The 26717-nt window shown below is 36.9% G+C and overlaps 1 protein-coding gene across 3 annotated transcripts in view; it reads right to left on the bottom strand.

The window, feature by feature from the left end:
• The window catches only part of ROR2 (receptor tyrosine kinase like orphan receptor 2), a 144890-nt gene that overhangs the window by 38797 nt on the left and 79376 nt on the right, over positions 1 to 26717 (bottom strand). For all 3 annotated transcript variants that reach the window (XM_069001856.1, XM_069001857.1, XM_069001858.1), the window contains exon 2: positions 7234 to 7311. In XM_069001856.1, coding sequence (XP_068857957.1) covers positions 7234 to 7311 — 78 coding nt within the window. The remainder of the gene's footprint in view (positions 1 to 7233; positions 7312 to 26717) is intronic.

Here is a 26717-nt window from a genome sequence, read left to right on the forward strand (position 1 = left end):
TGGCAATAAGTGAAAGAAGGCAGGAAATGTTTCATTTCAATAGAATAAAGACATTTTTTGCAGTGAGAACAATCATTCACTGGAAGAATGAACTGCCTAGAGATGTGGTGGTGTCTTCACCACTGAAGGTTTTCAAAATGTGATTGGACAGAGTACCAGATCATTTTGTCTAGGCTTTCTTTCCCCAAAAATGTTGCACTGGATGATCTTCAGAGGTGCCTCCCAGGCTGGGATGCTGTGTAGTTCTATGGGTCTATGATTCAGCAATTGTGGGGAGAGGCTGAATGTGATCATACAAAGGAGGAAAAATAGACTGGTTAAGACCTTTTTTTGAGAAGAAGCTGGGCCACTTCCAGCATGGAGCCAGCACAGAGGTACATTCGTCTGGCTCAGAGATGCTTCTGATTCCCAAGAAATGAAAGAAGCACAGAAGATCTGTCTAAAAGGTGGGACCAATTCAAATACTGTAAGATGACAGACAGGGATTGTGTTTTGTCTGACTCTTTACTGCACTTTTTGCTCTTCACATGCAAGTACCTGAAAGGTCTATATTGTTCTTGTGCCATTGGTCAGCTTTTGTGCCATTGGTCAGCTTGTAGCTTCCTCAAACCCTTACCACTATTTCCCTTTTTCTGATTTAAAACCAGCTGGGTGGAGTCCAGCTCCTTCTTTTTTGGGATAGTCATGGATATTGCATTCAAATACCTTTGGATGAAAACAGATAGTAAATTTACTTATTAGGACTTACTAACTCAGGATTAAAGCCATGTTGAACTTCTTGTTTTACTAATTAAAACAGAGCTACTGCAGGAAGTAATTAGATCTATATCTTTTAAGCCATCCAAAATATTTCATATGAATCTACGAATCTAATCCTAATAATAACTAGAACAAAACTATTACCATGAACAGTGCCAAAGATTTATGGATTAAATCAGACCCAGTGCAATTAGATAGACTTCCCCTGAAGTCAAGGTAACTGCACCTATTTCCTGCAGGTCAGAATTCAGCTTCATTTCATCATTACTTCTGTCAATTTTACAGGTATTTTCTGCAGTGTTTATATTACCTTCTTATTACAAACCAAGTAATAAATATTTTAACCTAATGAACTTTGAAGACTTTTTGTTTTCCAAAGTTTTCCAGAGCAGTCTAGGAGCAGTAGAGCAGCTCATGGCCTATCCCCTGCCTTTGTCCACTCTCAACTCCACACTCTCTATTTGCTGGTTTCATTTCCTCTTTGAGGAGTGATGTTTATATACTCACTGATTCTGAAGTATTTGTATGACAGAGCGGGCAGCCATTTGTTGAGCTGCTCTGTTATTTGGTGTCCACTTTAGATAACCCATAATTGCAATTCTTTCAAACAAAGTGGAAAATGTAACCAACCATGTTCTAAAGAATGTTTTCTTTATTTAATTTCTGTGGTGATAATCAGCAGTTACTTTTTTTGTAATGTACGTCATACCACAAACACAGTGTAGATGCCAGTTTGAGGCAAAGTTTTGGGGAAGAAGCAAATTTTCCCAGGATAAATTAGGACCTCAACAATGTACAAAGCAATTTTTTTCCCAATCTAGTTCTCCTTCTGTCTTAGTAAATCTTAATTTGGACAGGTATGAAGGAAAATTAAATGTGAAGATGCTCAAACTTGTATTAAACTTGTGTCCTGTATTTTGAGTTAAGCATCAGTCAAGTAGAATTCTTTAGAACTGGAACAGAATTGTTAATCTGTTTAAATACTAACATAATTATAAAACAGAGAATAAATACTCTCCATATATTTTGTTTGTTACATATTGCCAAACTTGTAAACGTCCTATTGTAAATGTCATATTATAAAGAATTATATTTTACTTGGGAGATGGATAGCAAATAGAATTTTTTTAAAAATACAAGTATAATGTCCAGAAATTTCCTGTGTTGAGAAAATAACATTGAGTTTTATACTCTGGCTGGTTTCCAAGGGTCACTGAAATGAAGGAAAATGCTTCCTTTGCCTTCAGTGGTCTTTGGCATGGTTTAAGTATTTCAAAAGGAAAATCTATCTGGTAGATATTTCTGCATTTGCTGTAGGCAACAATGCTGTAAATTCAGTTTCTCTTTTATTATGGTTTCTAACATAGTTTACAACCACTACTAGTATTTATTTTGCTTGAACGGATTAAAAACTCTTCTGTCAAGAAGCTATGAGAGGACAATGCAACTTAATCTATATATTATATTATGCTATCGTATTCTATGTACTCTATGAATAACATAGCTTAGGGAAATGATTGACATGAATTCCAGCAAAACACTTTCGTATTTTGAAAAACCTTTGTAAGGTTGCCAGTACTTCATATTTTTAAATGGAATAAATTTGATATAAATATATCAAACAGAATCCCACAGCAGATCAACATCAAGTTGACAGGTCTATTATTCATGTTTTGGCAAGGATATAAAAATAATCTTTTCCAGTGTGTGTCAAATCATTGTCAAGATATGCAAAAGAATAGAACTAAACTAAAAACCTAAAGGGTGCAACTATCACTAAGACCTCACATGCATATTATATTTCTTAGTTTTATTTACATTACTCTGGTACTTATGTGTCCAAGTTATTGGCTCAAACCATATGTGTTGTTCTTGGCATAAACACAATATAAAATGATTGCTTCACTTTTGTTATTTTAAGATCTTAGCTGTGATTTTGAAGTTCATTCTAAAAAAATATTTTAAACCTCCTTAGTTACTTTAGAACATGTAAATTCTGGCTTAATTGTTTTCAATTCAAGTTTTAGTTTCTGTTCATTTTTTATTGCTTTTACTCTTTTTTTCCTATGTGATTTTAAAAATAATTATGCATTCATAATTTTAAAATAAGCTTCAATATGGCAACCATGACTTGTATTTAGTAAAATTTGCAACTCTTTTTTTCTCAGAACTTCCACATCATTTATGAATATTGAAGTCTCATGAGATGGGATGATACCATCACCCTTATTTTCCAAATGCTGAAAGTAGAGCAAGGGGAGCCTAAGCAATTTGCCAATTCACACATGGACTGTCAGTATCTATAATACTACACTGAGATTCACATCTTTCTGTATTCCTGAGACAATGATGCTCTGAGATAATAATCCATTTTGGCTCCTATCCAAGTTGATTCACTTTTCTTTCTGCCCTGCAGAAGGAACACAAATACTGAATATCCAGTTTTTGAGAAAAAGAGAGGAAAATGTGAGTAATAAATTACTAGATACCTGAAGATAAATAGTCTTTTCAGACCAAGTAGTAGTAATTGCAAGTATGCTTTATCACTTTTTAGAAAACTAATTTCTCCGTAAGACATATATCTTTACTTAAATAACTTTATCCAACAGTCAAAAAAGCCCATAAAGCCATCAGTTTAGTACTACATAACACATCACAGGTTACAAGAGTCTCAGCTTGAGATACTCAGAATTTAAAATCAGCTGTTTTGACAAAAGGGCAAATACTTTTTTTCCACCTAACTGCATAAATTCAGACCATTTTCAGATTCATGGAATAAAAATTTCCAGTGTTCAAAATCCCTACAAAAATATGTATATTACAATTTGTGTAAATAGAAATGTGGGGGTTTTTTTCCCCTAAGCTATCTTGCTTTTTCTTTTTTTAATGTCCTCCAACTTTTTTTCATTTTTGTCTTCAAATAATCTTCTTTTTTAGATATAAATAAAGAGCATGATCTTTCTCACCATGACTCTTTCAAATGGTAAATTTCTGTACTGGGATTTTAAGACTAATAAAAACTTTTATCCAATACAAAAGGGGTTTGGGACTGTATTTTAAGTAATTAAACTAATGATATCTCCACTAGAAGCAAAGTCACATTTTCCTACAATAAGACATAATTTTTCAGCTAGGATGCATACTTTAGCTCATGCAAAACTGAGGAAGACACCACTGTTCCAAAATCTACTGTGTTATGAACACAGTACTAAGCATAAAGTGTTCACAAAATTGACAGGTAATCTATAAGGAACATAAAAGAGATGCAGAGTTTTCTAAGCTTATTAAAGAACTGAAGACTGTAATAGGAGAAAATTTATGTGAAAGTTGCTGAAATTCAAATAATGTCTTTCTAGAGGAGTGTATAACAACATTTCTGTAAATACATGAGTTTAGGGGACATGAATGACACCACAACATCTTGGCAGGTGGAGTCCAGTAAAGTGACTCCTTCCACAACTAAATCAGAACTCCAAATACACTGAGAAACACCATCCTAATAAGGAGGGTAGATTGAAGCCTAAGAAGACTCATGATTCCTTGCACAGAACATTTTCCCAAATAAAAAACAGTCTCCCCAATTCTTCACCCTCAGTTTTATTTAATCACAATATGAAGATGAGTGATTTATAGTATATTGGAGCCAGGTTGGGAAATGGAAGGGATGTTGGCAGGTCTCCCACATGAGTAGTTAAGGAAACTACACTGTTATATACTGCCAGGTAATATTTCCAGATGAAATGATACCTTTACAGCCTAATTTAATCCAATTTGCATTTCATTCTTCATCCTATTTTTTGATCTCAATGTACAAAAATCGATCCAGAAACATGTAAAATAAGTTGATCTGGTTCACATGCTCTTGAAATGTCCTTAGGAACAAGGAATGAACTGCCAATCTAGGAATGAAGCAGAATTAGCCTTGAAATACTGTCACAATGTGCACATTGTCCTATCCTCTGAAATCAGTGGGTTTTCAGGACCCAATAAGAGTCTGTTGAGAGTGTTTCTGCAAAAGAGAAAGACACCAAGCGAGGCTGACTTGAAAGTAAGATTGGGGAAAGTATCATCTTTGCAAATAATGTACTGAGAGGAGAATTGTGTCCAAGCATTTTATTTTTATTCCAAAGCAGACCTAAGTTCTTCTACAGGAAATGCTCACTGCTCTGCTCTGGTTTTCAGTGAAACATTGCCCAGAGGCAGTGATTTTTTAGTCATTCAGGTGTTCTTTTAAAGGAAACAGGGAAAGATAAATTCTCCTCAAAGCCCTAGCCAAGGTATGGTCCCTTCTCATGAACTATCAGAAGGCTAGCTTCACTTGTAGGAAGAGACTTGCAACACTTTTTAAAATGCACATAATTAATACTACTTCGCTTAACCCAGTTATGTCTTTGGAGATAGAATCATTTTTCAGGACTTCTGGAAGATTCTAGAGAAGAGATTCTAGTCTCTTCTAGAGAGACTAATATGCTTGGTACTTCTAAAGTGGCTTTTAATTTGGGTATTATTGAAGCTGGTTATCTCCATGCCTGTTTTTGGTCTATTCTAAAATAAGAAAAATTTTAAAAATGGGAGGTTACAAGCAAATCAGAATAACTAAAGATTTCCTAAGGAAGGAAAAAGGTTGATGTGATGGAAGGGCTGAAGAACTGTTTCTATCGTCTCAACAGTATGCCCAAACTTTGAAGTAGAACTGTCCAGTGCTTTTTGGTAACAAAAGCCGATACCTTACTACTGTGACACAGAAACACACAGGCTAACATTTCAATTATTTTTGCCTGTATGCAGAATTTTGTACCCACATTAAAAAAAAAAAAAAAAAAAAGGAGGGAGCGAAATGAGGCCATTTCCACACCAGGCATGCTGGAAACTAACAACTGATCCTATACCATTAAGAACATGGGGCCCTTTTTTCCTCCTTTTTTGTTTTTTTCCAAAGGAAATATACGATTCTTATGATGTAGAAATGTTTGAGATGTGATTAATTACTTCCTCAGACAGGTATTGCCTGTGGCTCTGGAAAAGAAGGAAATAACTGGCAGTCCTTTCTCAGCAAGAATTTAACCAAGCACTGTCACATGAAAAAAAAACAAAACTCTTTTGTGTCTGTAGCCATAAAAGCTCAGACACAGCAAAAGAGAAAAGTGGGACCAACTTGCCAGGCAAACAAGCCTATCAGATGCAGTTAAAGATTAAACATGGCCCTTTTCCATCAAAAGTATTGTGTACTTCAGTGTGAATAAAACAACTGGTAGTATGCAGTGCTACTGATAGGAGTGACTATTACTGAAATGTATTCCCATAATAGATGGCAAATTCTAAACTTCTAAAATATTTCAGCAGCTTCTGAAAGCAGCAGAGTTGAGAAACGGAGTATACCAGGTCTTCTTTTCAAATAGGAGGGACTTATTCCCACACTGACAATCAGCAGCAAGGGGGTTACACATATGCAAACAGAAGCACATCTTTTTTTACTGACTTATGGACAAAAATTAAAGGAAGATTCTGTATAAAACTTCCTATATACACAGTCAGGGTAAGAAATCTACCTAGTATTCAGGAGGATAATAATTATTAGATAACAATAGATATCTATGAGAAGTGAGACTATATTCCAAAGTACTCTCAAAATGTGTGTTCCTCTGAAAGACAAAATGCAAGAACATCTGGCCAACACCACAGAGCTCTGTAGACTTCAACATGTGCTCATTAATGAAGCTGGCATGACTATCTGACACTTTTCCCTAGCATAAGAGTTGACATTACAACAGCTGTGCATCCATAAAAAGAAAAATTCAGTACTACAATTGAGAAAATACGATTCTCCAGGTAGAATACTGAGAACGTCCTGCTTTAGAAAGTTGCACCAAACTGCAATTGGAAGCACAATTTGCAGTGAGTACGTGCATCTTCAGATCCAAGAATAGGATTTGTATCTATTGTTTTAAGTGGTAAAGTATCATAGAATTTATGTTAACTAATAAATTACTAGAAATTCTGACACTACAGTCAGTTTAAAAAACCAAAGCATTAATTCACAGAGCTACTTAAAAGGTAAATATTCTTGTGTTGTAATGGTCTAGATTTGATTACCTCAAACTAAAGATACCAATACTTAACGTTTACCTAGAGATGCCAAATGTGGCCCTCCACAAAATTAAATCAATTTCATGGCAACATGTGAAATACAATACGCTAGGAAGGTAATAACAGCCCTCTATGTTTGGATCAAATATCTAACCCCTCCAAGTGATAGGACTTAACATACTTCAGAATTAATTTTTATAGACTCCTTTAACCTTTCTATCCCTTGCTATTCCTTGGAATCGCAAGTGTTAAGTCACTCAAGCTTGCCTTCCTTACAGACTTGTATTAATTGACAAATATAGGGAATATACAATAGCAGGATTTTGCTGGTCCTTTCTGAAGAATGTTTATACTTCAGCAGGGTGATGAAATTAAAATTTATTTTACCTTTAGGTGTTGGAATTGGTCTCTCAAGTCCATCCACATGACCTAAGGGGTCATTTGAATCTGGAATTTCCATTTCACCTACAAAGAAAAAAAGATTTTGTTGAATTGAGGTGTTGAGTTAACCTTTCTGTTAAACAGCATTATAACAGTGAGTTCAGCAAACACATTCAGTCCATATTCTGCTTCCAGAGCAGCAGACGGGAAACACAGCACATAAAAAACACATATCAACAAGGTCAGGATTTATCCATTGCAGATTAGAAAACTCTACAATAATTACTTTGTGGATTACTTGGTGTTTGGCAGAATACACAGCATTAAAAACTACATTCCAGTTCTTACCAGAATAAAATTCACACATTTTTATGAAGAATGCAAACATTTCCTGGAAGCAATTCTGGCTTAGCAAATTAAGCAGTACCTGAGCTTTACTGACAGTCTCAGCTACAAAATGGCATAAATTTGCTTTTAAATTTACATTATGGTAATTCAGATTCTATCTCCAAAGGTCAGACTCATCATCACTACTTATCCTATTCTCAGCCTCATCCCTAAAAGATATCCATAGCAATGAAAATGTAACAACTGTTATCCAAGGATTTCAAAGTGTGAGGAAATAGACAGACATCTTCTGTATGTGCTCCTCTTTCTTGTCTAACATATCTAGCAGCCTGCAGAGAGTACTTTCAGGTTCCTTTGTATTTGCAGGTCTTGCAAAACTCCAACCACTATAAATCAGGAGCCAACCTGTTTGCTCTCCCTTTTGAAAATATTGGGTAAGGAACGGAACTTCTAACTCAAATAAAGGTATAGATGTGCTTTAACTAAAACAACATCTAAAATGACACCCCCTGGGGTTTTTTTGTATTTTCTAATTTATATTCTATTATCCAAATTCCTTGCATCCTTAGCGTATCACCCAGATATGTAAATCTAAGGTCATCAAGATTGAAAGTGAAAGATTTGGGCTTCATTGTAGGTCTGTTAGGGGTGTTCACAGTATTGTTTTGCGTGAAATGAAGCTAGAGAAAAGGCTCTCCCTCTTCCTTTTGCCCCCATTACCCTTCCTTCAAACTAACCCTACAATACCACTCTGACTGCAAGTCCCACTGAAGAAATACAAGTAACTTCACCCCATCTTACACCATATTATGAAAGAAGAAAAGAATTCAGACTCCTTTGGTTTTTGTTTATTTTTTCACCCATTATTTGAGGACAGATTTAGCTAACCTGCCTTTAACTTTACCAGGTAAAACACAGAAATCAGAGACGTTCTCTACAACAGGCTGGGTCTGAAAGTCTTGTCGTAGTACTGTCACCTTGTCATACATCATCTCTCCCTTTATCTCCCATTTGCTTGAAGTTCTTTGCCTGGCAATAGATTCCACTTGATTTGTGGTCTCATTCCCAGATACCCCAATTAGAGTGATGGTGAAGATGGTGTTGTACCCTTGGTAACACACACTTTCAATTTGGAACAGCTAAGGCTTGGGCACACGTCCTCCATCTTCTGCCACACCTAGCACTAGCCAATGGAAATCATAGATGATATTCATCTGCAGACTGCAGGGAGAAATGGACATGGGTGGCCAAGCTGGCCATTGCCAAGCTCTGCCATTGCAAATCCCAACACAGTGTGTCTTCATACCCCTGCAGGCAGGGTACAGATTAGCACCTGACTTCTAACTGTACTGAAGTTTTGTCGATTTGTTTGATTCAGTGTGAAGTGGTGAATGCACTGTTTGACGGGCATATTCTGTCAAATTTCAGGAGAGATACATCACATCTTGTTCTTACCAAGGGGCAGCAAGACCTCTATCCCTTGCTCTTGCTTGACCTTCTCTGTGTCACACAAGAGGTTTAGAAGGGGCAGCAGCATTTACTGGCCACAAGGAAGACAAATCCAAGATGAGACAGACAGAGCAAAAAGAAGAGTAGGAAAACCAATTAGTTTTTTAGTCCACAAGTACTTGCCCATATTTTATTCTGCTGATCATAATCCACCAGCATTCACAGGATGGAACATTATTACAAACCTGTTCTTAAGGACACTAAACTGCTTAACACTCAGCTCTCTGGACTCCAGGCTACCTGAGATCTGAGTGACACTTTTGGTTTAATACCACATGTTCAACTTTAAAAGAGTTGTTTCTATTTCTTCAGTAATCTCATGGGATTTACAACAGAACAAGACATTAGAAGTCAGGTAAATGAGCACAAAAATGTTCTCCTCTCTCATCTCTCCTTCCCAGACCCATATATCTTTTTTTTTAAGCTTTTCAAAACTCAGGTGGAAAGAAACAAAAGCATTTGCTGTTCTGAAAAAGTTTCAATAATAGTTTTATGTGATTCACTCTTGTACTTGATATGCTTCTGTCTGGAAAAAACATTAATCTCCAGATGTGCTTTACCAGAGAACAATTACAAACCATAGACACCAACTATCATCAAAATCTCCAGAACTAAGAAAAATTAAAATTAAAATCCTTTGTATACTTTGCAAGTTATAAATACAAATCAGATCTGTCACTTAAACTTGTTTTTATGAAAGAAAAATGTATATTTTCTGTAATCCGCAAAATTCCACTTCAGCCACATTTATGACAAATTCCAAGCTTTAATCCTAAAGTTTCTGTACCAAAACTTAAAACACCAAAGAGTTATTATCAATTTGAAAAATTAAGTTTTTAACACTGTAAAGGCAACCAGCAAGTCACTATAACAAAATAAAACCTTTTCTCTTGCACTAAAGAGAATTTTAAAATTCTGGATTCAAGAATTTAAAGGAAAGTGTTCCTGTTGAATATTATTTTCAGTGTTTTCTGGTTTTGCATTAATAACATAGCATGTTTTTCCTGCTAGGAGTGAGTCCATGGTGTTTACCTCAACAAACAATAATTCTTGCAATATTTTTTTTCCAGTTTTCCTAACTATAGCACAGATGCACCCTGATCACATCTCATCACCAACTCTCTGCAGTCTCATTCTTGTTTGAAGACCCCTACAGAACTATGCTCCTGCCTACTCCTGATTTTTTACTCCCTTTTCTCACTTCATTTAATTAATATTTCTGTAAGGGTATTCTATTATGCTTTTCTTCTTCCTACTTTTGGTATCTTTTCAGAAGGATATTCAGGTGTTGTTCTACTCCCTGAAGTAGAAAAAAGTCCAAGAAGTAATTTAAGGTGCCCAACTTTCACTGTCAGTTTTTATCAGTAAAAAACTAGTACTAGGAAAAATATAATTGTTCATTAAACTGGTTCTAGACATCACAAAGATGTCAGATAGTCACATCTTTTTTTTATATCTATAACGAATGCAGAATTGTTATACAATACTAAGAAAAGAGGTAGACCTGCAAAATACAAAACTGGAAGAACAGTAGCAATTTTCTATACAGTTGTTATTAAAAACTGGTAAGAAAATAAATGGTCAATAACTGAAACTTAGATGTGACCTTACCAACTCACTCTGCTCTCACACATGGAGAACATTGAACATTGTGTGCTGCTGACACTCTCTGACTTCAAAAACGGTACAGAAGAGTTGGAAGAGTTTCAGAGAAGTACAGTGAGAATATTTACCTATAAACCAGGTTTTTTACTGCTGCTAGGGTTTGCCACTCTGAGAAGCAGATGGCTGAGTTCAATGACAGTAAAGCTCTATGGAGTTATGAGCTCTACACAGTGGATGGATCAATCTCTTGGTAAAAATGGCAGTGTTAGAAAAAATAGCAACCATCAATTTCAAAACAAAGGTATAACAAGGCAAAGTTTTCTCAGAGGAGATGTGGTTAGACTAAGTGCAGAGTTCACATGGGCTACAGCTGAGACTGGGTTCAATGAGACCTGACTATCTCACAGAAATCCTATGTGGGCATGGAAGTCCCCAAGCTGAAAATGGCTGGAGGCTGGCTAAATACCCAGCACAGAACAGTACTATGTACCTGGATCTCTTCTTACACTTTTATTTCAGCATTTCCTTTTTTGCGGCCATCAGAACCACAACACAGCATTGCACAGATGCCTCATCTGCTCCTGTGTGGTTGTTCTCACACTTTTCACTAGCATCTGTTCTCTCCACAGACATTAAGTGCATCACAGCTTATTTCTGAAGACCCACTTCTTCAATTTACATCTGCAGTGGGAGTGTGACGTAGAAGAGGTCATGAGTGCCCTGTCCTCCTTGCACATTGCATGACCAGACAAAACTTCAACAGAACCAGAACTCAGCCTGAATGCCAGTGGCCAGTATGGGACAATGCATGTGCCAGATGTGCCATGTGTCAGATACTAAGGAATACCTTATTAATCCTCTTTTCAGGGAACACAGTCAAGCAAAATGCAGGTGCTGTAAATAGTAACTCTTTTAAACTGCTCATTCACACAAAAATGATTCCTTAACTTTTCAAGGCAGTAAAGCAAGCCATCTCACCTTACGGAAAATCCCACTCCAAAAGAAAACCCATATTTAAAATAAGTATAATTATCTATATTTCTGATGTACAAAATGCATTCTGTTCCTTTGATTTATTATAGCGAACTGCAGCAAGGGGACAGGTGATACAGAAAATTATTTTCCTGTTTGTATATGAACAATTATTGCTTACTTTTAAATTTTCTTTCTCCTGAAAATATGAGGAAGACTTTCTTACCAACAAGATCCAACACAGGTAGCCCCACCACTCTATTTTATGCACCAATGACCAACAGAATACAGAAGGAAATATCCAGTGTTTTTGAGACAGGAAGGTACTTTTACACTTTTGGAGAGTAAGTTGCCCAACTGATCACAGTATCAACTCACAGGGCATACACCACTCATCATAAAAGAGCTGAACTTTTTCCTCTGAAATGGCTATGACTTCACATTCATTACTTGAGAGGTAATTGCAATAAACAGATTCCAAAATGCTCATGGCCAAAAGCAGACATCAAAACAATGCATTAATCTTCATCAAAAAGCCAGTCACAAGGAGGGGGTTGCCATAATTGATACCAGGGACAAACCAAGGCTTCAGCCTCACACAGAAAAACAGAACTCAGGTATTTTCAACCAGAGTGGGCCTGATTGAGTTAGAGCAGTTTAGGGCTGACTGATGCAATATCCTGCAATGTTAGTAACTGTCTTTCATTATTTGCAGAGTGCAGATGAGATTTTAAAAGATGAGAAATTGCACAAACATTTCCTATTATTTATTAAAAAGCATAAAAAAAGGAGTGCCAGAGAATTATGGAGCTATCAGCTTAACTCCAATTCCTGGAAAAATAATGGAACAAAGAAGTTATTTTTAAGCATTTACAATAAAGCAGAGTGATGAGTAATAACTAAAATAGAAGCCAACATTGACTTGGCTTACACTGATTAGAATCGAACATAAGTCAACAATCTCAAGGTATTGCAAACAAGGCAGATTTCACACAGAACACATAAACAGCAGTAATCTTCCCCATCTACTCAAAGCTAATAAGGCCCTAGACTCCTTTCTCCAATTTTCTGTATTCCATTTCAAGATGGATGAGGGTAAAACTAAAATACAATTACTTGCACCATGAAGATAGTCTACAAAATGTGACTAAGAAAATAAAAACATAATAATTAGTATGCCTTCTTGGTCTGAAGAAGATTACCTATGGACTGAGAACCAGTATTCTTCAAACACAGAGGTCTCAGCGGACAAAATTTTCCAGTGTGGCAGATTTGGCAACCTTCTAATTCATATGATACTGCACAGGTAATAGATGCTGCTTCTTCCAGGTGAAACAGATCTTATTAAGATCTTTTCCAATCTTGTGATTCTATGAGGAAAACAACCATCCTTCTACTATTGTATTTTAAATCCCAAAGCTTACAAATAAATCCTTCAACACTAAAAATTGCACGGGTCTATAATTAGGGAAACTGCAAATTTTTGTTCCAATGTTTCTTCCACTCATCAATAATCCTGTTTCTGTAGCTGAAACCATTTTCAGATTTAAGCATCAATATGCAACCTTTGCTTCCTGCGGCTGTAACCTTTTACTCGGGTTCTAACTTTCTTCTAATAACATAAAACTCCCAAACTCTCTCTTTTCAGCCTAATACTCTCTAATATTCTGTTCTTTTCTTCATAAAACTTTGTTGACCTTCTGTCAATTACTAGCCTCTGGAGCTCCCAAACAAAGGGCCCACTGTACCCTTTGATTCAGCTGCCAATCTGATTACTTTGGCTGGGGGAGGCAGGCTGCTTGGGTTGCTGAATCAGGGCCTTTCATTGAAATTTCTCTTTTCCAACATCTGCAGCCCCTGGCAACCAATTGCAGAGTGGGCTTGGCAGACCTGTAAAGGGTGGTGAATAGGCTACAAAAGATGCAGTTTGTAGCATAAAATCAGTGCACCCCTTTCATAGTGATGGCAGATTAGAACCTTCACGGCACACGTTCCTTAAATGCTGCAAGCTTCACATAAAAATAGCTGAAGGTGGGGGAAATAACTCTCACTTTCTGTTACAGTTTCTCTACTGAGACAACGGTGAAGTCTGCAAAACAGTTACTTCTTAGCTGGTTATCAGCTCACAAATCATACTCTTCATAGGTTAGCATGTTAACTAATTAAATTTATTCTTTGGCCATTCAAAATTCTTCAAAATTACTTTCAGCAAAATTCATAGTAATAAAAAGTTCTCACCACAAGGCCATTAGAAAGGGAGTAAGCTCTTTTAAGCATGCTCTGTTATAATATCAAAGTAACATTGAAAAACTGTATTTAAAGTAAAAGCAACACCAGCCTACAAGTCACAGAACCTTCAGAAAGCTGGTAAAAAACACAGACAATAAACCTTTAAAAAAGCCAAGGTTGAGTTATACAGAATACATTCCCACAACTCATAAGCATTCCTTGTTAAAGCAAACATCTTGTTTCATTAGCATGGATTTTCCACTCTACACATTTTTTTCTGTTTTACCTAATAGCTATATTGAAATGTTTTCATTTCAGTAAGTATGAGGAAAAACATTCTGTTCCATAACGTACAGGACAAAGGCAGATACAAAGTTTACGACCTGTATCAATAAAAAGAGTATCGTTATTTGGATCAAAAATATATCATTAATTTAAAATAAAATTTTAAAAACACATAAATGTTAAATCACCTTCATTCTGCACAGGAAAGATTCATTTCTCAAACACAGGTTAAGAGAGATACAAAATGTTGTATTTTGTCAGTTAAATGCATAAAGAAGGAATCTGCATAGTGCATTAATCTCTGTTACTGTGAATGTTTGTTCACAGATTGATCCAGGATAGACTAGCAGTGTATTTCCAAATACTTGTTCAATGCAAGTGCATGATGAAAAAAACACTTTATAAATTTCACAATATTCCTGTAGGAACTTATTCATTTAATTAAATAAACCTTATAAACCTACCATCAAACCACTCTAAAACAGTAAAAAAGATCAGCTGGTCATCAGCACAAAACTACAGAGAAGGAATGATTCTTCATTTTCACAGAGAGCTGCAATGAACCCTCAAAACAGAAAAAAATATACTGAAGACACAGTTTATCTTCTTAGTCATCAGCCAGGCGCCCTAGCAAGTAGGGTGAAGTCAGTGTGAGAAGAACAAAATCAGATAAGTCATTATTAACAGGGATTCAAACACAGACTTCAATGAATACCTTGATTTATTTCAATGCCTCATACTGTTAAAGCGTATTTTACATTAACCACACAGCTGCATTTTCAATTGCACTGTCAATCTTTATCCTCTCATTGCACAATTCTCATCATAAAGCTTAGCTATTAAATAACTTAGATTCTTCCTCTGCAGCTCCTATTTGCCACTTAAAATGAGAATTCAGAAATGCTAGTGAGACAAACCAGAGATAAGGATTTGTTCAGATTTCAGTCACAGAAGAAGCCTTATTAACAGCTGTCAAAACATTACAGTGAAACGAACAGGACCCATGGAAAAGAAGATACTCATTTTAAGTCAACATTTTCAGAGTGCAACTAAGTTTTGAAGCTGTTAAGCTTTGGATTACAAATGATTGTATTAATTCACAGCCAAAACACTCTGATAAAGTTACAATAAAGTCCAGGTCCTCTTATTTTAAAATGCGAAGTGGAGAATATTTAACAGAACACAGCCTACATTCTGAAGGAAGATTCAAATCCTATTTTCAATTCTTAAGGCTTCCTGCAAAGTCTTGGCCAAGTCACCTTAGGCCAGATTAGAAAAGAATTTGATGCCAAAAGATGCAGACAGATGTCTACCAGGATTTTCAAAAGCATGTGGGCACCTGAATCTCATGTCTGCAGTAAATATCCCTTAATCTTTTGTACCTCAGTTGCCCAGAGGCTGAGAGGGGAAAAGGTTAGCTCCCTGATGTGGTTCCTAGTGCAGCTGCATGAGTGTTTGAGTCAGCACAAAGAAGGGAGCAGCATGGAAGAAAGAAGCTAAGACAGGGAAAAAGTGGAAGAGAGTTTTTGGATGACTGTGGTGATTTATATCACTACAACTGATCACAGAATTCCAGACAAATCTGTGACAGGGAAACTCCAAGAAAAGCAGGACATAAAGCACTATTTGGAAATAAATTAAAATAATAAAACTCTTCTGAATGTTTAAAAAGTAAGAATTAACTTCATGGTATTTACAATGAAAAATACTTGAGTTTTTTTAAGCCACAAAAACATTTCAGTGTAATTTCTAATTTAGCAGAAATGTAACTAAGTCTACTAGCTATCACAAACAGCTTTTCTGTACAACTGTATGCTAAGCAGTCAGAGACAGTATACCAGGGAGCATAGAAAAGCTTTGAATCGTAGAAAAAAAAATGTCACAAGTAATTGTAGATTTCATAATGAGTGGTATTTGTTGGTAACATATTATGCTTTGGAAAAAAAAAAAAAAGTAAAGCAATTGTGGGTACATTCCAAAGCTCTTCACCACCTCAGTTGTAAAATCACAGTTTAAACACAACCAGTAGAGGCTCTGAACACACCTGCAGTAGCTCAAAGAACACCAAGCAACATGATAATTATCCATGGCATTATTACATGATTGATTATTTTACTGCTTCTGGCTGTGAAAGCAAAATAATCTCAACCAAAAGGTTGAAAATAATAATGATTTATGAGTATAACACTCCATCAACTGGGATAAACAATGATTTTCACAGTGCTCTTTTTTTCTGAAAGAAAAAAAGGAGTACAATCCAAAAATGCCAGTCCTGTTTGCAGCCTTAGGCTGAAATGTTTAACACTTCAGTTCAGGAAAGCAACCTGAGTCAGAAAAACACTTGAAAATGGGCTTATTTCTAAGCACCCTCTTAAATGCTTTCCTATATTTGAAACAAAACAACAATAATAAACTCCTTCAGCCTAAGAGGCAAAATAAAAATAGCACATATCACAACCAAGTGTAACAGAATATAGTAGAAGTTATTACCTATTCTAATGGTTATTCTGACTGGGTTGACAACTACAGCAAAGGAACTACCACAAGTGCAAAAAAACCCCTCCTATGTGTTGTTTAGTTTTCACTCTGTAATTGTATCTCAAAAGCAGGAATTGCAGCACCAGTCTTTGATGGTAGGGAGGCTACAGCTAGCCACTCTCCCCTCTGTAAAACAGTGAGAGCAAATAGCATGTTCATACTAATCAGAGCAGTTTTTGTATTATTTATGGTAAGTATTATAAATATCTCCCTGACCAGAAGTATAGAGTGGAAACCAAAGAATACTTAATTCTCAAAAACTAGGAGCTGATACTAATTTGAGAAACCTGGGCTCCTGAGCAGGGTTATCAATACTTTAAGAAACCAAGGCTGGCAAGTGAGCTAATGATCGGGCATTATTCATCCTTCAATAAAATCATTAAATAGATGCTCATGCTCTTTTCTACCACCAAGTATCACAAATAGATGTTCATGCTCTTTCCTATCAAAAAGTATCACTTATTTTTTAAAGACCCAAGGAGATAGAATACTATACTGGCTATCTGAAGCTTTACCTAAGCACTTGGGATTTGTCTGCTCTAAGTCAGAGTAGATTGGAATTCTACAAAATTACTAATATTGCTAAAATTAATATCAAATACTGTGTTCAAAGAGAAGTAGCTGATCACGAGTAAAGTTTACTTCTTACTATTGATTTTGATCATGACCAGTAACAAAAATAAGTTAAATATACCAGATTCAATAGTTAGAGAGGGCAAACTTCTCTTTATCATTTTAGTTTTTAGACCAAGAGTTTAAAAATCATTATTTTCCACTGGAAGTTTTCTTTATAATGAGTAATTAGCTATGGTCTGTGTACAGAAAATATTAATTTCTCTCCCTCTATGAACAGTACAGCTCTGAAGGCCATGGAGCAAGTATGGAGAGAGAAAGTTGATGTGCAGTTGGTACAGCCAGGGAGGTCACTAGTGAGCACCCCCACCACTTTTGACCAGATCAAATATTGTTGTGGCTAAACATTACTCTGCGTGCACACGTGCATGTGCGAACATTTGCCTCTGTGACTAGAAAAGGGAGGAAAAAGATAAGAAAGTGTGCCAGGATGTAAAGGAAACTAATATCTGATCTATATTTTAGCCATTGAAAAATGCAAACCAATTACTCTAACCAGAAATTTTAAAGATATGTTATTCATTTGTTTTAGTAGGCTTTTCTACATTTTGCAGTATGAGGTTATTTATTTAAATAACACTAATAGTATAATTTAAGTATTATTTATATCTCTTCATTTGAGAGTAGATATCTAAATCCCAAATTATTTCTGCTGACAAGTTTTGTCCAGTCTATATAGGAAATATCTTCTTCCTACTTCAGAATCTGTTTGACTTCTTGGATTACAACTGAATGCATAAAGTGAAGTCATAATGGTCATAATGCTCTGAAAGAAACACCCATTTCTCTTTCTGCTGTTGTTTAAATACCTTTTCTTCTACAGAAAGGGGATAAAAAGCTCAGATGCTTAAGTGGACTTTGATATGGTTCCTTTTTGTTATTTAATTAACAGAGCTAAACAATGGTTTTCTGGACAAAAAGAGATGATATATTATTTGCTTATGTTCTTCTCAAGAAAAATAATGCAACAAGAGTAGAGCCCTGAGGTGAAAAAGCCCTGAGTGTGTGTGGAATGCTTCCAGATGTGGACACACTCTGTTTTCAGTGAGTGGATAGTAAAAGAACTAAATGAAAACTCAGTCAGAGTCCCATTGACAATAGTCAACATGGTCATAAGAATGCTTAGGAAGCCTTTTCTGCTGTGCCTGCCTGAAAGCAAGGAATAGCTTCCTTAACCCTGCAGTGCAGAGAGCCCAGGCATGCACCCAATTAGCAAGCCAGCTCAAAGCACTTAGCAGTTTCCACCCAACTCACCTATTTCCCTATACCAGGAAGGAATTTCCTGAGCTCCCACTATCATTGCTCATTACCCAGTTTAATAACTCTAACTGGTCACCAGATCAGCCTTAACCATTGTATTAATGCTTTGTTTCAACTGCAACATTCAAGGCTGCCATGCTGCCATTTTAATTGTCTGAAAAGAACAATTGGGGACAAGTGCCAGTGCACTTTCAAAGTTGTACCTTCTCCATCGAAGAGCTCTGACTCTTACATGTATAAACTCCTATTTTGCAAACTGCAGACTTTGCCACCTTTTTGTTGCTCTGACAGCAGGACTGACATAGTTTTTTTCATCACGTGGTCAGTCTTCCTTCTATGTCATCAAAAACACTGTGGCTGTAAAACACCTGTTTTCATGACAAGCAAGTGAGAAACAATTTTACATTTCAGGGTTAACTTATGGCCCAGTGCAATGACCTTGAATTCATACTTACATATTGAACAAAACTTGTCTTAAAGTCACATACAACCACAGCTGAGATTTCATTAGATGTGTTTTCAGAAAAGCACTCATTTGAAGTGACACCCCCTCATTTTGAACAAATGCAACAAAAAGCTCACGTCTGATCATGCAGACATGATCACAGATGGGAGTGAAATAAACTGTGAGGAAGCAGCAGCAGTTACCACTGGAAAATTGGTTGGGTCCACCCCTGAAGTGCAAAGAACACAGAAGACAACAGTAACTGCATGCGAATGCCAAATATGCTGGTCTTCATTCCTAACCCTTCTGAGCCATAATGCTAACTCTAATAAGAGGAAAGGCTGCTAGAAGTAGACTACAACTGTTCGCACAACAATTAAAGCAGACATTATAGTGGAGAGTAACATTAAGAAACGACATGATTCCTACAGATTGTAGGAATCTGAGACTTTTGTTGATAATGAAGCTTCAGTGAAAGTGTCCCATTTTGTGTGACGTAGACGGAATTAACATTTGCACAGCTGCCACTTACTGTGCAATATAAAGACATAAAACTGCTAAGATTAACAGGCAACTTCTTAATGGCAAATGTTCTTTATTCTCAATACTGGATATTTTGCCAAATATTAAGTGGGTTTCCTCTGGTTTTAAAAAAAGTAGAATCAAATCTTTCCATCCTTCCTAGCACATGTAGTAAAAACCACTTTCTCTGTGCTATGTGAATTTCCCAGGTCTAGCTGCTACAGAGCCCATCAGATAGTTACCAGCTTGTTCTGCACTCCTGCACAGGCTGTGATCTGTGGTATTTGGCACAGCAGCAGATTCAGAGAGGGAACTGCCACAGATGGAGAGGACAGTAGTTTGAGCACACCCTGGACAACTGAGGGGCTCAGTCAAGACAGGAAGGAGTCAAGCTGTAGGAGCAGGAGTGGCATGTCCAGTCAAGCAGGATGGAAGAGAGCAACTCGCAATGGTACAAGACAGCTGGCTGGCAAGATGGCTTGAAAGCAGAGTGCATTTCTTCTCATTCATCTCACTCTTTTGCTGCCCACACAAGTCAAAATTAATACAAGGTGAACAGTTGTTTCCTATCGACAGTGTGACTGCGTGATATGAAATACACCCAGTCACCTGAATTCAACCTGGCAAAGCATCAGAGTGATAGAAATAGTTATCTAATGGTTGCCCGGAGGCTCAACTTCATTTATAACCTTTACATGACAAAAGACTACCATAAAAATTAGCTACCACTAGTTATCTTTGCTAGCAGACACAGAGATGCCATCATTAAAGTGGTTAGAGTGATCTGTCATCTTACCTAAGACAAGGAAACTTCATTACATGTGCAGCAGTTTAAAGAAAACAGAGCTTTTTGTTCTCTAGTGTTATCAGGAATTAATTTCTCAGCACTTACCTTTTAAAAATGTTTGTTATTTATTACAATTTTTTTTTTTTTGGTGAACATCCAGTTTCTCTCCCTCACTGGGATTTGTGAGAATCTACATCTTTCTGTAATAAAATTCAACTACAGCCAACATTTTAAATCTTAATAGAGTACCTGAATTAGAGGTAGAAGTTACTGTGCTAACTAATTGTATGGAAGGTTATTTTTCCTTGTATATATGCATGTTCTCATGCTTTGGGAAAATATTTAGGAAATTTTGTTCAAAGCAGGAACTGAGGTGCTAACCACAACCTAACCATTAGCTGTCTGCTGTGGCACTGAATAAAAGCATCTTTGAAATGTCTGGAGTAGGTTACTTATATGTGCTGCACTTTCTGTTGGTAGATATGAAATTAAGAATGCACTGAAAAAAAAGCTTCTGCAGATCCTCTACTATGTTCACTACTTACTGCCTTTTAGACTTTTTACAAAGCAGCCAACTTGAAAGAGACTGGGTGATTTACAGTCCAGCTCTATGAATGTAGATAAGATCTGGTCAAAGATCTAAAACAAAACAAAGAACTCAGTATTACTCTTAGAATGGATTCTCAAATATTTAAAACTACTATGACCCAGAAAACCAAATGATTGATATATTACCCTTGACCTTGTCATTCTTGGCTAGTCTGTTTTGCTCTGCTCTGTCTCTGTATTCTGCTTTGTATAGATTAATCTGAAATATCTAACATCTCTCATTTGATAAAGTAAGCACTGTAGAGATAATTGGTTATTAAGTGCTCTGCTCAGTTACTTGGCTGTCCATAGGTATCTCCTGACTATGCAATACAGCAGACATTGTTTTTGCGTCACTATTCAGAAGAAAAATATCATTAGAAAAGCCTAATGAAAGCAATACCTAAAACATATTCTAAGAGTATTTATTTTTATTTTGTATATTGATTCAATGAAGTTATATATTATTTGTCTTTTCTCCTACTTGGAAAAAAATGAACAGTGAATTAATTTATTCATCAAAAAAAGAAAATTCTCTATATATTTATACACATAACTATCTCCAGTAATACTAAATACTAGTCAAACTGAAGGAAATCTTATTTATAACACAAGGTAAATGAACTCCATTTTCTCCTTATGTATGCCTCTCTAACACAGAGGTAAACTTGAACACATAAATTTAATATGTCAACCTAAACATAATAAATGAACAGAAAAAATTTATTATGCATATAGAAGAAACAAAATAAACTGCTTTACATATACATATTTCTTCCTCCTGTTTTTGTCTTCTTCTTCATGAAAATAAGTACACAACAAAACCCCGGCCCTCCCTGAGAAACCCATGAAAGAATCTAAATTTCACACCTCATGCAGAAATTGGAAAAGGAGTCAGAATTGAGTATCTGGCACTGCAATTCTTGCATGCATACAACAGCTAATAGGAGTTTGAGAAAAGAACGATAACAGATGAAGTCCTTAATTGGCATGAAACACTTTTCTGCATTTCCTGGAAAAGGTCTACAAAATGGCAAAGTAAGATTAAATTACAGTGATGAAGAAGGACATTCACAGACTGCAAATTCAGCTTTGAATAACACATATTCTGGCCACAGCACTGCCACTCAACTTTTAGTAGTCACAGAAGAACTGAATTCATTTACCATAATCCACTTTCCCACCCACCAATTACCGTGAGACAAAGGCTACCACAAACTTTCGACCATTTGGCTGGGCAGGAGTTTGTGAAATTACTTCATATACAAAAGAGGTAGCATATATACAGTATTATGTTACTGTAACAAGGCTTTTAGGCAGATTTTAAGTGACCCTATTGGCCCAAGTCATAAAACGGTAATTCTTAGTGGACTTACAATTTATGGAGAAATTTGACATGAGCAACAGCCCCTTGCTGCTTTAGTTAGTATAAAAGGCTATGGCACATTCTGATTTACTGCATTCTAATTCCTATCCTTTTAATTTATTTTTTAAAAGATATTTGTAACAATGTTATTCATAGAACTCCAGTTCAATAGCAACAAGCAAATTGATAACCAAACCGTTTCATATACACTTTGCTTTCCAAATAATGAATACAGCACACAACTCCAACCTCAAAGTGCTAGCATATCAGCTACAACCAATATATCAGCCAGGTCGTTATAAGATCCAGTTATGTCAGTTCCCTGCAAGTGTGTCTAATGAGGTATATTCAGCAAAATCATTTATTATAGAATTCAAGTACGATTAAAGTACCGTAGCTTTCCCACATTCCAGTGACTAAACATGCAAAAGTAGATGTTTAGGTGCAGTAATGCTTAACACAGAACAATAAAGTAAGGTGAAGCCTTTGTGTTCCAAACCTGGGAGAAACAAACAACACTGAAGAAACAGATGGTCCATTAATACATTACTCCGTGTGTGATGTCACCACCAAAATGTTGCAGCTTTTGACATCAGTGAAATATCTCCAAAAAAATTAAGGGCTGTTTCTCTACAAAACTCACATGGCCAACTGCCCTGGTGAAGTGTCTCTACACCAATGCACACAGCACGAGCAACAAACAGGATGAGTTAGAAGCCACTGTGGTGTTCAAAAGCTGTCGCCTATTTGCAATCACTGCTACTTGGTGGGACAAATGCCATGTGTGGCTCTTGAGTGCAGTTATCAATGGCTCACAGGCTGTTCATAAGGGACAGGAGAGGAAGGAGGGCTGGAGGGCTTGCTCTCAACATCAGGAGGTGGATTGAGTGTGAAGAGCCATCTCAGAAGAACAGCCATGAGAAGGCTGAAAGCCTGAAGGTAGGAATCAGAGTCCAAGGCAACAAAAGGAACCCTGTGGATAGTGTCCACTACAGGCTGCCTGATCCAGGGCAGCTTGTGGATGAAGCCTTCTTGCTCAGGTTACAGGAAGCATCATGCTCAAAGACTCTTGTCATGCCAAGGAACTTCAACCACCCTGACATTTACTGGGAAAGTAGCACAGCAAGCTTTAGGTAATCCAGGAGACTCTTGGATAACTTCTGGAGCCAGGTAATAGAAAGCCCTACCAGAGGGGGTGAGATACTGGACCTGCTAGTCACCAGCATGAGCAAGCTAAATGAGGACATCAAGATTGAAGGCAGCCTGGGCTGAGGTGATCATGCGCTGGTGGAATGTGCAGATCTGAGAGATATGGCAAAGATCAGACAAAGAATGAAGAATCTTTAGAAAGCAAGCTTCCAGCTTTTCAAGGAAATAGTAGGACCCCCGGGAAACTGTCCTCATGAACAAGGAAGTAGAAAAGAGCTGGCAGATCTTTAAGAATCCATAGATTAAGAATTAAGAATTCCATAGAGCACAAGACTTCTCAATTCTCTGGTGTAGGAAATTGAGCAAGGAAGGTAAGAGTAGGGGAGCAACAGCTGGTCAAACTAAAGGGCGAGAAGTAAATGCATAGGCAGTGGAAGCATGGGCAGGTATCTGGGGAAGAGTACAGGGATGTAGCACAGTTGCATAAGGATGGAGTCAGGGTGACCAAGGCAAAGCTGGAGCTGAACTTGGCAAGGGATGCAAAGAATAACAAGAGGGGTTTCTACAGGTGTGTGAGGCAGAAAAGGAAGGTCAGAGATATAGAAGGTCAGGCATATTCCCCCTGCCCCTTCCCAAACCTCACAAGCAAGGCTGACAAACTGGTAAAAATGGAGGAATAGAAGGCTGAGGTACTCAACCAAATTTTTGCCTCAGTTTTTCACTGGCAACCCTACTTCTCACAACTCTTGAATCCACAAGACCAAAAGTCCCTCCCACTGTAAGAGAAGATCAGGTTTGTGATCACCTGTCACCAACCTGTTTTAATTCTGTACCTTCTCTCAGTAACATAGCACAGCACCTTGGTAGTTTACAATCGCTTGTGTGGCCATTTTCAGATTGCCAACAGTAAAGGAGGCTGTAGCCAGGTGGGGCTTGGCCTCTTCTCCCAGGCAAGGTACAACAGAACAAGACAACATAGCCTCAAGCTGCACCAGGGGAGGTTCAGGTTGAACATCAGGAAGAAATTCTTCAGTTTCTGGGGATTGTCAAGCCATTGGAATGGGTTTCTCAGGAAGGTGGTGGAGCCAATATCCCTGGAGGCACTCAAGAAATGACTGGACATGGCATTCAGTGCCACGGTCTACTCGACAAAGTGGTGTTTGGTCATGGGTTAGACTTGATTTTGAAGGTCTTTTCCAAGCTTAATGATTCTGTGATCCTATAGACATCAGTGTTTCTGTAAGTATTCTGAACAAGAGTCATAAAATATGGACCATTTCCTGTGTATTTACTAAATTCCCAGGAGTAAGGATTCATTTCACCTCAGTAGGTTCATGTTCAGTCAGCCCTCTCTCCCTTTCCATCCATCTTTCCCAATTTTCCTCCCCCTCTTTCTCCCTTTTTCCTCCCACCCAAGGAAAGCTCTTGATTTTCCTCAGGTTTTCACTTCACCAATTTAAGCCAAAGGGCTTGCATTAGCTATAGTGAAAAATACTTAAATTTACTGACACAGAAAGTTTTGTTCTCACTAAAATTAACCAAATTCTAAGGTGTGGTCAAGCCATTTTCCACTGTGGCTCCCTTGGGTAACATGTGTATATGTGATTATTTTAGGGTAGAGGGGACAACTGACCTGCTTCCATTTATCTCCTTGGATATGGGGTCTTAAAGACTCAGGTCCAAAGGTCATACATCCCTCAATTTCCAAAGCATAAGAAACAACAATCCTTTCAGATTGTGATTTAATTACATGCATACTTCTGATTCAACTAAGTTTTAGAATTAAATTAATTTTAAATCTTAACATGTCAAAAAAATAATTTCAAATAATATTTTTTTCTCTCCTATTTTATCCAGGGAAAAGATGCTTATGACCAGACTTTAAAATGTTGACTTGTTACTCATCAAGCAGTAGAGCACTGGGCTCTGTTTACACCACTGCAAAGCTTAAGGCATTTAGTGGAATTTTTTCTTCCAGATGTTGTCCTATCAACGTTTTTACACAGCAGAAGAAACATAACAGTCAAGTCCTGCCTTTTGGCAAAATGACAAAATAGACATACATTAAATGTCAGCTTTCTAGCGTTTACATCACTCACACCCTTCAGTCTACAAGGACCTACAAATTACAGCTGTCGAAGTTTTTGCATAACCTAAACTTTCAGCTCTAGAGAACCCTTACTTGTCTACATTTATTTATATTCTTGGTAATGGAGTGGTTCATTATTTATACTAGCTGTTTAAACAGTAACTGGGTTGTTTTAGGAATTGTGCATTTGTGCAGAGATGGGCTGTGCAGTTTATGTGTCTGAAGGAAATCATCAACAAAGTAAGTAGAAATAAAATTGTGCAATCGTAAGAGTAAAATATTTTTCCATAAAATCTTTTGCAATAGTTTTTGCAAGCAAAGAATGTAGATTAGCTTACTTCTCACATCTACTAGTCATGTTTTTTGACTGCTAGGATTTAACATTGTTAAATCTATAAACAGACACTGCTACATTTTCAAGCCTCCTTTCATTTTCAGAAATGTATAACTTTGCTCATGTATAAACAGCTCTGGAGACGTGTTATGGAAGAGTTATTACCTACATACTAAACAATCTCCTAACTGAACTTAAAACTGAGACTGGTGCTCTGCAGACCTTCAAAAATAGAAACGGGTGAACCTTTTCAAATAGGGAGCCTTTTGATCTTGCTGATTCAAGAGTCCCCAGGAGTAGAAATTCTTGCATCTCTTATCTCCAGCATTTTGAATGCATGTTTCCCTTCAAAATTGACAGCACCAAGAGAATTGATCATTATTTGTAGGCAATTGGAAGCCTAAACAATGTATGAACGAAAGATAGTCTGTATTACATTGCAGAGAGCATCAACACAGGTAGGAATAACCTGCATGTGCATAAATACGCACACAGTAAATATTAATTCAGAGTTTTTTCTCTGCAGTCTCACTCCTCCAGCAGTCTCACTCCTCTCACTCTTTTAAGCATGCACCTTTTAAAAGATATTAAAAAATGTAGAAATTTGAGTAATTTTCTGAAAACTAGCTCAAAAAAATTAATAAAACAGCATTCTGGATTCCACATTTCAGACCTCACAAAGCACATAACAAAAGTTAAGGGTTTCATGATAAAACACTGGTAGTGACCACGTACCCTGCATAAAGGTGAGTGTTTATGACCTTGGTGAGATGGGATTTCCATTTCCTTTAATGAGCCAAGACATCAGACTCGCACTCTTAACTCACGCAA

The sequence above is a fragment of the Aphelocoma coerulescens genome (assembly GCF_041296385.1).
Source record: "Aphelocoma coerulescens isolate FSJ_1873_10779 chromosome Z unlocalized genomic scaffold, UR_Acoe_1.0 ChrZ, whole genome shotgun sequence".
Classification (NCBI taxonomy): Eukaryota; Metazoa; Chordata; class Aves; order Passeriformes; family Corvidae; genus Aphelocoma; species Aphelocoma coerulescens.